Source organism: Saccopteryx bilineata, chromosome 2 (assembly GCF_036850765.1).
Source record: "Saccopteryx bilineata isolate mSacBil1 chromosome 2, mSacBil1_pri_phased_curated, whole genome shotgun sequence".
Taxonomy (NCBI): domain Eukaryota; kingdom Metazoa; phylum Chordata; class Mammalia; order Chiroptera; family Emballonuridae; genus Saccopteryx; species Saccopteryx bilineata.
The window spans coordinates 68,993,443-69,007,019 of record NC_089491.1 but is presented as its reverse complement, the minus strand read 5'-3'; the positions used below and the strand labels follow the sequence as shown (position 1 = coordinate 69,007,019).

Genomic DNA, 13,577 nt, shown 5'->3' with positions numbered 1-13,577 from the left:
GGAGGGGCAGAGCATCGCCCCCTGGTGGGCAGAGCGTTGCCCCCTGGTGGGCGTGCTGGGTGGATCCCGGTCGGGCGCATGCGGGAGTCTGTCTGACTGTCTCTCCCCGTTTCCAGCTTCAGAAAAATACAAAAAAAAAAACAAAACATTGACCTTTGGGAGAGCTGAATCTTGTCGAGAATCTGATGAACATTTTAAACCTCACTTGAAAACAGAAAGCACCTGTTCAGTTTGTACACTGATTTCAGAGAGTTCCTAGGCACACCCTCCCTTGGCCAGGCCCATTCTGCATTGTAGAAACCCATGCCTCAGGGTCTTTTGTTCTATTCCTCATAAAAGGAGGATATGTAAGACTCTTTCTACAAATTCTGAAAGTTGATTCCAAATCCAGGGATCAATAGATAAAAAATATGAATAGTAAAATAAATATTGAATCTTGAACCTTAAGAGGTTAACTCAAGAGAAAGTAGCCAAATACTACTTAAGCCAGAAGGCTCACTCCAAATAGAATTATTGGCTGATGTGTATCTCTGCTACCAAGCCAGGTTTAAATGGTTTCGTCTGTAAGAAAGTTAGAGGCCCTAGCCAGTGGCGCAGTGGGTAGAGCATTGGCCCGGCATATGGATGTCCTAGGTTCAGTTCCCGGTCAGGGCACTCATGACAAGTGACCATCTGCTTCTCCTCCCCGCCCTTTCTCTCCCTCTTCCCTTTCCACAGCCAGTGGCTTGATTTGGTTCAAGCTTGTGCAAAAATTTAAAAGGAGAAAAAGGAAGTTAATGTAAATCAAATCAGGTTGTATGTATTCTTTAACAGTAGTGCTTATTAATCTGGTAAAAGAAGCTAGTAAAATATGGGTTTGTTTATTTTTTCTAGTTTGCATTATATATGTATATTTAAAGTTTCAAAACAAATATATTTTTTTAATCTTTTTAATGGGTACATTTGTAGAAGGGCCCATATGCTTCTCAAGAACTTCCTTTCTATGAAAGCACCCTGACCTCTTCGTGCTTCTGAAGAGCTTGTTTGAAGAAGTTGCTTCTGGTCCCTCATCTGTGCAATCGGGTGAACAATAGTACCAATCTCCAGGAATTATTAGGATTTAATGAATTAATGCATGGAGAGCATTTAGAGGAGTGCTTGGCATGAAGAAAATGCCTGACATATATTGGGAACTATTAAAATTACCATTGCTGGTATTATGAATTTTATTGCTACTATCATTAGGTCCTCTTATCCTCAGATGGAATTTCTTTTGTATATGATCTATGGAAAAATTAATACTATCCAAATGAGAAAGCTGCATATATTTGGAGTACTGTGTGAAGCGAAAGAAAATACTGGCTCTTGATAAATGAAAACCCGACCCACAATAGCATTTCAGATTTCAACAAGGGGAAAAATGTGTTCTTCTAAATAGAAATTCGAAATATATCATCTGCTGCTTGATTTGCATAATAGAAGCAATTCCAAAAAATCCAACTGTAAATAATATAGAGGTTGTTACAACAACTTTGATTATTTGTGAGATGAGCAATTTAGCACCTTTAAAATAAGAAAGTGGCTCACAGGGAATCACTGCCCCTAAAATGAATCTGATTTTACAAAGGGAAGAAACTATTAATATTCCCCTGCACCATGTGTCACCATTTGCTGCCACACTGGTGCTCTGTGTTTCGGTTGTCTGAGTTCCTCTTCTGCAGAATGTTCAGTGCTAAGTCACTGTTTGTTCATTTAGAACAGCTGTCAGCACACGCTAACATTCTCCAGTTTCACAGGATATTCATGCTAGCAATCTTTTCTTTTTTTTTTTTACAGGCCATATCCAGTAACGTATTTTTTTCAATAAGTAAAAACAAAACAAACCAACCCAGAAAAATTAGTTAATATTTTTAAATATATTTAAAATATTATATTAAATTATATTTTAGTAAATACAAATATTTCATATGAAATTCTAATATCAAAGAATTTAAGCTATTTTCCTCAATGAAGAATTCCTTTAACATTTTCCATGTGCTATTTCCTAGGTCAGCTCACTAAATATAATCCCTTTGACTCCCTCTAGGATATTTTTCTCTCTTTCCTTTTCATCTATTTACCTATCTATCCATTCACCTATCCATCTATCTACCTACCTACTACCTACCTACCTACCTACTATACCTACCTACCTGTCTTTCTAATTAGCCTAAGCACTAGTGAATAGTTTCTGGGTACCTGGTGTTTATTATATTTTGCTCTTGAAATTCAACTTAACAAACTGAAGTTAGCAGAACATACACCCCACCTGCAAAATAAAAAAACAAAACATTCTTTTCTGTTTCTCCTGCTATTGCTAGAGTTCATTTTTCTCATATTGTTCAGAACATCACATCAATAATTGATTTAGTACAGTTTCTTTAACATTTTTAGTGTTTCACTTTTCAAGTTAATCATTTACAAGCATGACAAAGTTGAATTCTTTATTACAGAGTGCTTTTTTGACAATAAATGAAAGCATTTCTCTCTTTGAGGGGCAGTGCACAGACACATTTTTCTAGCTTAATTTGTCTTAAAGAGAAAAGGCAAAATTGGACTTGGCCTTTGAAAGCTGGGAACAATGCCATAGGGTGCTTGCAGCCTGCCTGAAGACTAATTTGGACTGTTTCAAAAGCACCTCTCCTACAGGCAGCCCAGCGTGTGGCGTGGGGATGTGTTGTAGGGCTCTCCCCTCAGCCTGTACCTGTGCTGTTTCTTATCTGGAAAAGAGAAAAAAATGTTTTGAAAATATGGCTGGTTGTGTTGGGTTTTTTCTTTACTCTGGTTTTCAGGAAGCTAATCGAAGAATAAAACCAGAAAGCTATGTGAGTTGTTGTTTTTTATTCGTTGTCTTTAGTTTAGTTCTTGGGATTTTTTCATTGTGCACCTATGCAGATTGCAGTATTGACATCTACACTTCATTACTCTGAGGCTGTAGAGAAACCTCCATATTCTGTGGTGTGACCCTACTTTTAGAATAAAGGCACAGGTTGTACATTATTGGGAAGAATATAGACACAGGTTGTACATTGCTGGGGAGTTACAAAGTGATTATTTTTGTCCTCTCCATTGATTTTATTTTTTAATATAGAAACTGGAAAGGGCCTTTCGGTTTTGGAATTACATTTTGTCAGTAGGGTATTTAGGAATGAATAGGTTTGTTCCATTTAAGTTTATTATATTGATCCTGAGAATACCTAATATCCACTGGTATTTGAGAAGTTTCAACTGTATTGACTTCTTTGATTCTCACAGAGGTGTTGGGTAAGGACATTATGATAATGCTGCTCCTATATTAGAATACATATGAGGAGCCTAAGGCTCTGAGAGTGTCTACAGACAGAGCTCCTGAAGTCACACTCCTGGATTTTGATTACTCCCTGCTGCACGAAGCCTTTCAGTAACTGCATATTTATTAATACACGCTAAATAGACAAAGACTCTGATGTGGCTGAAAAGGTATTCTGTGCTGGCCCACGCTCCGCTTTATCTCATGGCAAAGTGCTCCCTAACTAGAAATGAGTTGTGAATAAGTCCCCAACACTTGTAGCTAATCTCGGAATATATTCAAAGACAATTTAATTGGCTATATTCTTCCCTTGGTGCACTGTTAGAACCCAGCCTCCTTAGCTGTGCAGAGGTAGAGAAAACCATGGAGAGGACACAGGTGGAGGCTGGGTTCACAAACTCCGTAGGAGTTGTCCATTTCCCTATTATCACACACTGTGCAGAGGAGCTGAATGCCCACAGAGCAAGGCACGCTTCTAAAAAGCTTGCCCTGCCTATTATAGAAACATGGAGGGTAACATGCCAAACTGAAGTTACGTCCGGGGGCATCATGGCAGGTGATAGCTCTGTGGCTTTGTAAGAAGTGTTTGTTTTCACTGGAAAGGGCCTTTCAGTTTTGGAATTACTTTTTGTTAGTAGGATACTTAGGAATGAATAAGTTTATTTCATTTAAGTTTATTATATTGATCCTAAGATTACCTAATATCTATATGGCAAAAAAAAGATCCTTCCTTCTTCTAGTTCTGATACAGCACAGTATGGCTGCCCTGGCGCTAGTGACGGGGAAAGAAAACCTGTGTTCTTTGAAATTAAATACAATCACTCACAATACTTTTTGGTAGACTTTATTTTTCTGTTTTCTGTCCTTTAGTTTGCTGCTGTCAGCAAATAAAGTTAGCATCCTTTCTGCACTGTAGATTGTGAAATTGCAATCTAGGTCTTAACTAACAAACAGTTCGGAGGTGTTAGAGAGGGTTCTATCATATTTATTTATTTATTTTTTTTTTATTATTTTTTTTTTTTTCATTTTTCTGAAGCTGGAAACAGGGAGAGACAGTCAGACAGACTCCCGCATGCGCCCGACCGGGATTCACCCGGCCCGCCCACCAGGGGCGGTGCTCTGCCCCCCAGGGGGCGATGCTCTGCCCATCCTGGGCGTCGCCATATTGCGACCAGAGCCACTCTAGCGCCTGAGGCAGAGGCCACAGAGCCATGCCCAGCGCCCGGGCCATCTCTGCTCCAATGGAGCCTTGGCTGCGGGAGGGGAAGAGAGAGACAGAGAGGAAAGCGCGGCGAAGGGGTGGAGAAGCAAATGGGCGCTTCTCCTGTGTGCCCTGGCCGGGAATCGAACCCGGGTCCTCCGCACGCTAGGCCGACGCTCTACCGCTGAGCCAACCGGCCAGGGCCTCTATCATATTTATTTATGTTTTCGGATTGCAGGTTGAAGTAGAGAAGGGGCTATTATTTACTAAATAAAAGGTAGCTTTTAATAAACTAAATTTTAATTTAATGGAACCAATTTGAAATAAAGAAGGAATGTGGAGCTTCTGCAGATAAAAAAGGGTAGCTTTTGTGCTCTGGAATTTGAGTACTTCTGTCATACAGCAGGGAACAAACTGATTTACCATAAACAGTTTCTTTTTGACACAGACTTTACTAAGGATTTGCAGAAGTGAAATAAAAGCACATAGGTTTTGATGCCACACCAAGCTAGAGTTAAGTCAGCCCCTCGGCAGAAGATCCCTACCCAGCTCTGTAGAATAGATCCTAAATAGCATCATTTCATGATAAGGTTGATGAGATAGTATAGGAACTTAACTCTTGTCTGTATCAATTAGCCTGTGGTAAATGAGTTCTGTTACACCTCATTTCGATTACAGTTGCAGCACCTGTGGACGAGCGTGAGTGAGGACTTGCTGTACTGTAGCAAGTTGTCCCCTGGAGCCGGAGGTGGGATGCTGCCCTTTTCTCTAATGAGCGTCTCAGCTCCACCATCCAAGGAGAGCTTCTTTCTTGAACAGACCACCTACTAGCCTAGTCCCACCACCTCCTCTTGTTTTTCAATTGTTTGTCCTCTACCCTACTGGTTCCTGGTCAAAATTTGAAATATTAGTCACACCTAAAAAAAAAGGAAAAAAAAATCTCAGCCCATCTGAGGAAGTAGCAGTAGAAATCAGTTTGAAAGAGAATCAGAGCAGGTTTCTGCCTAATCTGAGAGGCACAAAGCCTGTATTTATCTTAAAATAACTTCACAGAGATTTCCAAATCCAGGAAGGTTAAGAATGCCACAGGGAGACTTTTATTTTAGAACCCAAGAGGACTTGAGGGAATCAATTTGTCCAGCATGCCTTTTTTTAGCAGATAAGTAATCAAGGGTCTGGACAAGTTGAACAACTGCCCAAATGGCAAAGAACAAACTGCCAGCAGCCCTAGACAGAGTCCCCATGTCCCGGTCCAGTTCTCTAAATTTGTAGCAAGTGCTTAGAATTGTCCCAGGCTTCAAAAGGCACATGTGACTTTTCCTACAGTGAGGAGAAATACAAATGCACATTGTCCTTATGATTATTTAGTTTCACATCAGTAAAATAATGCATGTGCTAATTTTGGTCCTGCTTTTCCAGTTAACATCAGGGCATATAGCCTTATTATAAAACTTTAATCATTCATCAACAAGAAAGATCTTTTTAAAAAAATTATCTGCTAATTTGAGAAATCACATGCAAAACAAGTTGTTGTTTTTAATAGACCCACTTGGTTCAATTTATCCTCCTCAAATAAATACAAAAAAACTTTATTTTAATCAAGTCATGACAGCACAACTCAGATAGTATTTTATTTTATTTTATTTTTGTATTTTTCTGAAGTTGGAAACAGGGAGGCAGTCAGACAGACTCCCGCATGTGCCCGACCGGGATCCGCCCAGCATACTCACCAGGGGGCGATGCTCTGCCCATCTGGGGCGTTGCTCTGTTGTAACCAGAGCCATTCTAGCGCCTGAGGCAGAGGCCATGGAGCCATCCTCAGTGCCTGGGCCAACTTTGCTCCAATGGAGCCTTGGCTGTGGGAGGGGAAGAGAGAGACAGAGAGGAAGGAGAGGGGGAGGGGTGGAGAAGCAGAGAGGGGAAGGGGCGCTTCTCCTGTGTGCCCTGGCCGGGAATCGAACCCGGGACTCCTGCACGCTAGGCCGATGCTCTACCACTGAGCCAACCGGCCAGGGCCACTTTATTTTATTTTTTAAGTGAGGAGAGCTAGACTCCTGTGTTTTCAAGGTTTTAAAGCTTTTTTCGGTAATGATTCATTACAAATATTCTTTTGAACAGAGTAGCTTCATTTGTCCAAGGATTCCTCCCCTTCTGTTAATATTCAAACAAATGCAGGAGCAAAGTCAGGAAATCTTGTCCTAGTCATTGCATGGTTAGATGAGGAAAACGATGTGGTCTTTGCATTTTGAACTCATGATAATGTGTTCAAACTTTTGCATGCAGTTTAAAGAACAGTGGATCCCAAAATTCATGCCCAGCCTTATTTTTCCACAGAAAGCTATAACTAGCAATTCCTAGCAAATAAAAGGAGAGCCTGTAACTGTCCTCATTCTTATGAAAAGCTGTTTGCTATATGACTTGTTATGCATGGAGAACACAGAAACCCAGCTCTCCCAATCCTTCGCCTCATCATAGACTTTGTTAGTTTTAAAGACTTACTGTTACACCTCCAACTTTAGTTTACCCAACACACAAAGACCCAGCATAAAGCATGTAAGTAACATTTTTAAGCACCACAAGATAAACTAGCCCATTTAATGGTGAAATACACTTTAACACAGGAATGGAGCATACAGGAATAATATGAATTCAAGATCTAGCCTCAGATTTCTCACAAGATTGGAATGGTAAACATTATTGGTGTTGGAACTATTTATTTACATGACTGTTAATTGGAGAGTACACATAAAACAACACATAGAAATTGATGACATTGATTTCTATCAATATAATAATGCCATAGATTCCCAGAAAAGATCAACTTTTAGACCTAAGTTGTTCTTTTTGAACAACGACGTGAAGACTGACTTTAAGAGAGTATTCGTACCACAGTAACAGTCCTAAGATTTTTGCCTATGACAAACTAAAGGCAGACATTTTTGCTATGCTCTTTTGTTTTAATAATTTCTACCTACCACCACTCCCCTGAAAGACAAGCACCATTATTATAGTATTGAACAGAGGTCTCCTTGACTCCAAGAAATAAAAGTAATCAGCTAATTTACAGTAATTCTATATTCTTTCAGTTCAGCATTTTAAGTTAGTTTCCATCTTTCATAGCCCTGGAGGAATTCAATTAATTCTCTCACACTTCTCTTGGATTAGTAGTGCACTCTGATTAGTGTTACATTAGCAGATGCAAATCATTGTTGGGATAAGACAGGGAACTGAAAATTCAATAAACAAATGTGCATTACTTGGAGAATGTCACCCTCAAAAAGTGAAAGAATTTGCAGATCCAGTCTCCCAGAAGAAACCTCACTGTCAGTAGCTACAGAAGAAGCATTTCGTGGCACCAAAACACTTGGAAAGCCAGCATGTTACAGCCTCCACCCCCACCCAGAGTTGGTTGAAAACTTTTCCAAATTTTTGGCATTGAAAACTGAGGTCTCATTGACTGGAACATGCTGCTGTTTAACTTTGGCTTCCAGTCTAGGGTTAATATGTTTAGAAGGGCAAGCCACCACCCTTTCTAAAATCTTTCCTCATTTATCGTTCCACACAGCTTGTTATGTGGGGCTGTATGAATATAGGACACATAAGAGCTTTTAGAAAGCATAGGCCTCTCTCACACCTCCATGTTGTGAAGGGCATGTGAGAGAGAACTTCCTGAAGCATCTTTTTGCCAGAGTGAGTTAAGGGACATGCCAGAGGTCGTTCCAGATACAACCTCCTTAGATAAAAGTGTCAAAATAGAAGAGGAGCCTAAGCGTTATTTTCAGAATGTAAAGTTAGCCTAAAAATTACCTCTACCAAGTGTAGCAATTTTGTTTCTAATTCTCTTTTCAAAATACCCAGTCCCAAATTCTGGCCCTGGCCAGTTGGCTCAATGGTAGAGTGTCAACACAGCGAGTGGAAGTCTCAGGGTCGATTTCCAGTCAGGCCACACAGGAGAAACAACTATCTGCTTCCCCCTCCCACTTCTATCTCTCTTCCTTTCCTGCAGCCATGGCTCAAATGATTCACGTGCATCAGCTCCAGGTGCTGAGGGTGGCTCCATGGAGCCTCCACCTCAGGAACTAAAAATAGGTTGGTGGCAAGCATCGGCCCCAGATGGGAGAGCATCAGCCCCAGACAGATGTCACTGGGTGGATCCCAGTCAGGGCACATGTGGCAGTCTGTCTATCTCTCCCCCACACTTTAAAATATATATATATATTTAAATTTAAAATATATATATATACCTTTTTCTTTACCAAGTTATATCTTCCTTTCTAATAGGAGTAGCTCTCATTTCCTTAATCACTCTGGCTACTTCTTAAAGCATTTGGTGATACAATATCCATGCTAGGTGCCTAGTAATTTTTAGGCATAATGTTTTTATTCTTAGGAAGTGCAACCATTATTTAGTAGCAACCCCTGTAAAAATTAATAATAAAGTATTGTTCAAACTTGAGCAGTATGTCTAAAAACAGTTCATGACATAATTGCTGAATGTCCGATTGGCTTGCTTCCCTAGCTTTACATGGGTTTCGTGGCCATCCCCTCTGTCCACCGATACATTGTTCAAAATCATTTGTTCTCCTTGATAAGGAGAAAATGGCACAGTGCCCCCTTGATGTGTTTTCTAAGTCATTAACCCAGATTTTTCATTTTGAGTTTAGGAAAAAAGTTTTGTGTACGCTGGTAGCTATGTGAGTCTCATAGCCAAAAGCCTTTTAATCAGTTCTTCAGTGCTGCAAACTGCTAAATTAAAATTTTGAAAATGGGCTTTTCCTGTGTTACAGTATAGATTTATTGTTGGCTCAGGAACAGATCCTGTGGACACGGAGATGTGCTGCTTCCCAGTGGCTGTAACCTGAGGACTTCATTTAAACTGTCCTTTGAATCTACAATAATTTGATGTCAGGGAGGAATAGGATCTTTATCAAGAAAGGCTGCCAGAAACCCAACTGTTTCTTGAGTAGCTGTAATAGATGAATAATGTTACAACCAACTGAGCAAAAGCCTTTTTTCTCAAAATGCTTTCCACTAATGCTGGTGGTATTCCATATCCATGTGTTCATCTCGAAGCCCAGTAGTTTCCATCTGACTTTCATTACTTTTCTTGAGTGGATCCGTTTTACAACTGGAATCAGAAAATCAGTCAAAGTAATTGAAAGTGGCAATCAGTGAAATATAACAATTTTAGCTTGGGAACATGTGTTTCGTGATAAAGAAAATGTTTTATTTTTCCCCATAAGTCCAGGACCTATGTTTATCCAGGGAAAAAAAGGAACTAGGTCCATGTTCTACTGCTGCCACCTGTATCATGCCCAGTAAAGTGCTGTTCCCCTCCAAAGATAGGCAACACGTTACCTCCAAAAAAGATCTATGCCTTTTTTTCTGACTATTTGAAATGTCTTATTTTATTGGAGATAAAATCTGTATCTCTGTAGTTGCATCATTCAGAATTGAAAAACTTGGGTCTCAACGGAGTAAACCTGAACCTCTCTTCAGATGCACACGGCAGTTCTCACCCCCAGTGGCCACCTGTTTCTTTACCAGGTTGTATCTGCCTTTCTAATATGGAGTAGCTCTCATTTCCTTAATCACTCTGGCTACTCTCCCTGGAAGAAGTTCAAACTTGCCTATATTTCTCTCCTAAAAGCATCATTCTGAGAGAAAATTACTTTCAATCAGAATATCTGAGTTAAATTATAGCTTTGATACTTATTAAATGTTGGAATTGTGGGAAATTATTTACACTATTTGTCACTAGGTATAACAAATGTGAGTAAAAGATACATGGTCTAGAGTTCAAAACAGGCAATAAACAAGTTCACTAACAGCCTGATCAGTTGGTAGTGCAGTGGATAGAGCATCACCCTGGGATACTGAAGACCCTAGTTGAAAACTCCAAGGTCACGAGCTTGAGCACGGACTTATCCAGCTTGAACACTAGCTCACCAGCTTGAGCGTAGGATCATAGACATGACCCCATGGTCACTGGCTTAAGCCCACAGGTCGCTGGTGGCTTTGAAGCCAGCCCAAAGTCTCTGGCTTGAGCCCAAGGTCTCTGGCTTGAGCAAGGGGTCACTGGCTCAGCTGGAGCCCCCTGGTCAAGACACATATGAGAAAGCAATCAATAAACAACTCAGGTGCAGCAGCTATGAGTTGATGTGTCTCATCTCTCTTACCTTTCCTGTCTGTCCCTGTCTGTCCCTCTCTCATTAGCAAAAAAAAAGTTCATAGAAAAATAATATAATTATAGTTTTTGTTTGTTTTTTTCATTTTTTTTTTCTGAAGTAAGAAGCAGGGAGGCAGAGACAGACTCCTGCATGTGCCCAACCTGGATCCACCTGGTATGCTCACTAGGGGGCGATGCTCTGCCCATCTGGGGTGTTGCTCTGTTGCAACCAGAGCCATTCTAGCACCTGAGGCAGAGGCCTTGGAGCCATCCTCAGTGCCTGGGCCAACTTTGCTCCAATGGATCTTTGGCTGCAGGAGGGGAAGAGAGAGACAGAGAGAATGGAGAGGGGAAAGGGTGGAGAAGTAGATGGGTGCTTCTCCTGTGTGCCCTGGCCGGGAATCAAACCCGGCCCTTCCACATACCGGGATGACTCTCTACCACTGAGCCAACTGGCCAGGGACTTCTAAATAAATAATATAAAGAATTGCCAAGGGAGTTCCGTGGTCCCAGGGCTAAAGCAGGTCTTCTGAGATGGAGACAAACACTTTTAACAGGAAACAGACAGAGTCATGTTCCAGGGTGTGGGAAGGCTCTAAGGTAGGAGAGCACTATTTTATAACAATGGAAACAGAATCTAGAATTTAGAATTTGAGAAGGTGAGTGGAACATGAGTCTGGAGAGCACAGAGCTTTATAACCATTGCTTATAGTTTGCCATTATTTAAATTTTAAAAGGAAGCCATTGCTAGGTTTGAAGAAGAGATGTTACTGGGTCGAACTGTGTTTTTAAAAATTGCTCTTATGCTAGATAGAGAACAGACTGCAAAGGATAAAAGTAGAAGTGGGACAACCAATTAGGAGGCAACTGTCATAATCCAAAGAGAGGTTCATGTGATACAAATATCCTATGAGGTTTAAATGAGAAGCAATACTCTGTAGAGGTTAGGACAAAGTCGTTGCAGACTGCCTGCCTGTAATTAAACCAGACTCCACCAACTTGAGCAAGGTTTTCAATCTCTGTGCATCGCAGTTTTCTCTTTTGTGAAAGGAATATTATAGAATTTACTTCATAGAGCTGTTGTGAGGATTAAATGAGTTCCCTGCTCACGAAATCTGCAAAGATTTCTCACAATTATGGTCTTTCACATTTTTCAGACTCAGGCATTATTTTATTAGGTTTCTGTCTGGGAAGAGGAAGAGAATGAGTGAGGAATGCAACCAGATGATTGTTTATTTAAATGTTTGCAAGCTACATTTTGCTGAAGCAATGGAGAAGGGCGATGTGAAAGACGGTCCGCATGGACAGTTGTGTTTTTCTCTCTTTGGTACTCTGCCTTGTCATTTTATAAAGATCCAACACTTCAAACACTGTATTTCTTTAATTATAAAAGACCTGTTTTGAATCTTGCTTAAAACCCAAATTCTAGCCTGACCAAGCAGTGGCTCAGTGGATAGACCATAGGACTGGGGCGCAGAAGACCCAGGTTCGAAACGCCAAGGTTGCTGGCTTGAGCACGCGTTCACCTGGTTTGAACACAGCTCACTAGCTTGAACCCAGTCACTCACTGGCTTGAGCAAGCGGTCACTCAGTGTACTGGAGCCCCCCGGTCAAAGCACATATGAGAAAGCAATAAATTGATGCTTCTCATCCATCTCCCTTTCTCTCTCTCTCTCTCTGTCTCTCTCTCTCTCTCTCTCTCTCTCTCTGTCTCTGTCACAAAACAAAACAAAAAAACCCAAATTCTAATATATCACAGTGACTCCTCTAGCATAGGGTGGAAAAATAATACAACAATGCCACTATGCTGCTGTGTGTCCTGGGCGATTTCCCCTTATGATATGTTCACCTACTTGAATAACATTACTGTTTTACAGGCATCCCAGGAAGTGACTATGTGAATGCCAACTACATAGATGGTTACAGGAAACAAAACGCCTATATTGCAACCCAGGGATCACTCCCTGAAACATTTGGGGACTTTTGGAGAATGATATGGGAGCAACGGAGTGCCACAGTTGTTATGATGACAAAACTAGAAGAACGATCCAGGGTAAGGATAAATGTCTCTTTCCTCCTAAAAATCTTCCCTCAGGTAGTCTCTGTGTTGCGTTTTTTATTCTGTTTAGAATCTAATCTTAAGCTTTGACTTTCTAACAGACATTAATTGTGAATGGGCATCAACAACTCTGATTAAACTGTTCTTCAAAACTTCTGAGTCTTCAAAATTTTTTCTCATGTTGCAGTATATGTGATCACTAAAACAAAAAAGAGGGTAGTACTCAAGGAAGTAGGCAAGTTGGTTAGAGAATATATTTATTGGCTTGAACCAGTTTTTAACAAAAACATTGAACAAGAATACATGGACTTTCAGGGAAGAATTTCACTGATATCTACTTCCCACTATTTTCAGCTTTTTCTTTCTCTAAATTTGCAGCATAAGATCTAAAATTCTGTGACACAAGCTCTTATTTAAATTTTTTGAATTAGCATAAATTAAGTCAGGGAAGCCAGAAAAATGATATGGGTTAATATACGGCTGAGAAAGCACATAAATGTGTAGACGGTATTTTGCTAGTTTAGCCTTCTCCAAAATGAATAGATTTTAATAATGGAGTCATTGCTTATTAGGATCCAAGAAAGGAGTTTTATTCATCATATGGGTCTAATATTATGGTGCATGGCACGTTAGTTAAATGCTGCTGATTTGAACACTAAAACATAATGGGTAAGCCATATTCCCAATAAAATATGCAGATATTGTAGCCATTTGATGAAAGTCAGTCTTTAACCTTGAGAATTTAATGAAGGAGTCTCTGAAAAATCACCAAAAATGACAAAGAGGCTCACTGAAAAGTACGGTACTCAGGGCAGGGTTTGAAACCACCAGTGAGCAGCCT

The 13,577-nt window shown here is 40.3% G+C and overlaps 1 protein-coding gene across 16 annotated transcripts in view; it reads left to right on the top strand.

The window, feature by feature from the left end:
- Positions 1 to 13,577, top strand: part of PTPRD (protein tyrosine phosphatase receptor type D) — a 2,510,439-nt gene that overhangs the window by 2,423,239 nt on the left and 73,623 nt on the right. For all 16 annotated transcript variants that reach the window (XM_066257235.1, XM_066257234.1, XM_066257236.1 and 13 more), the window contains one exon: positions 12,555 to 12,730. In XM_066257235.1, coding sequence (XP_066113332.1) covers positions 12,555 to 12,730 — 176 coding nt within the window. The remainder of the gene's footprint in view (positions 1 to 12,554; positions 12,731 to 13,577) is intronic.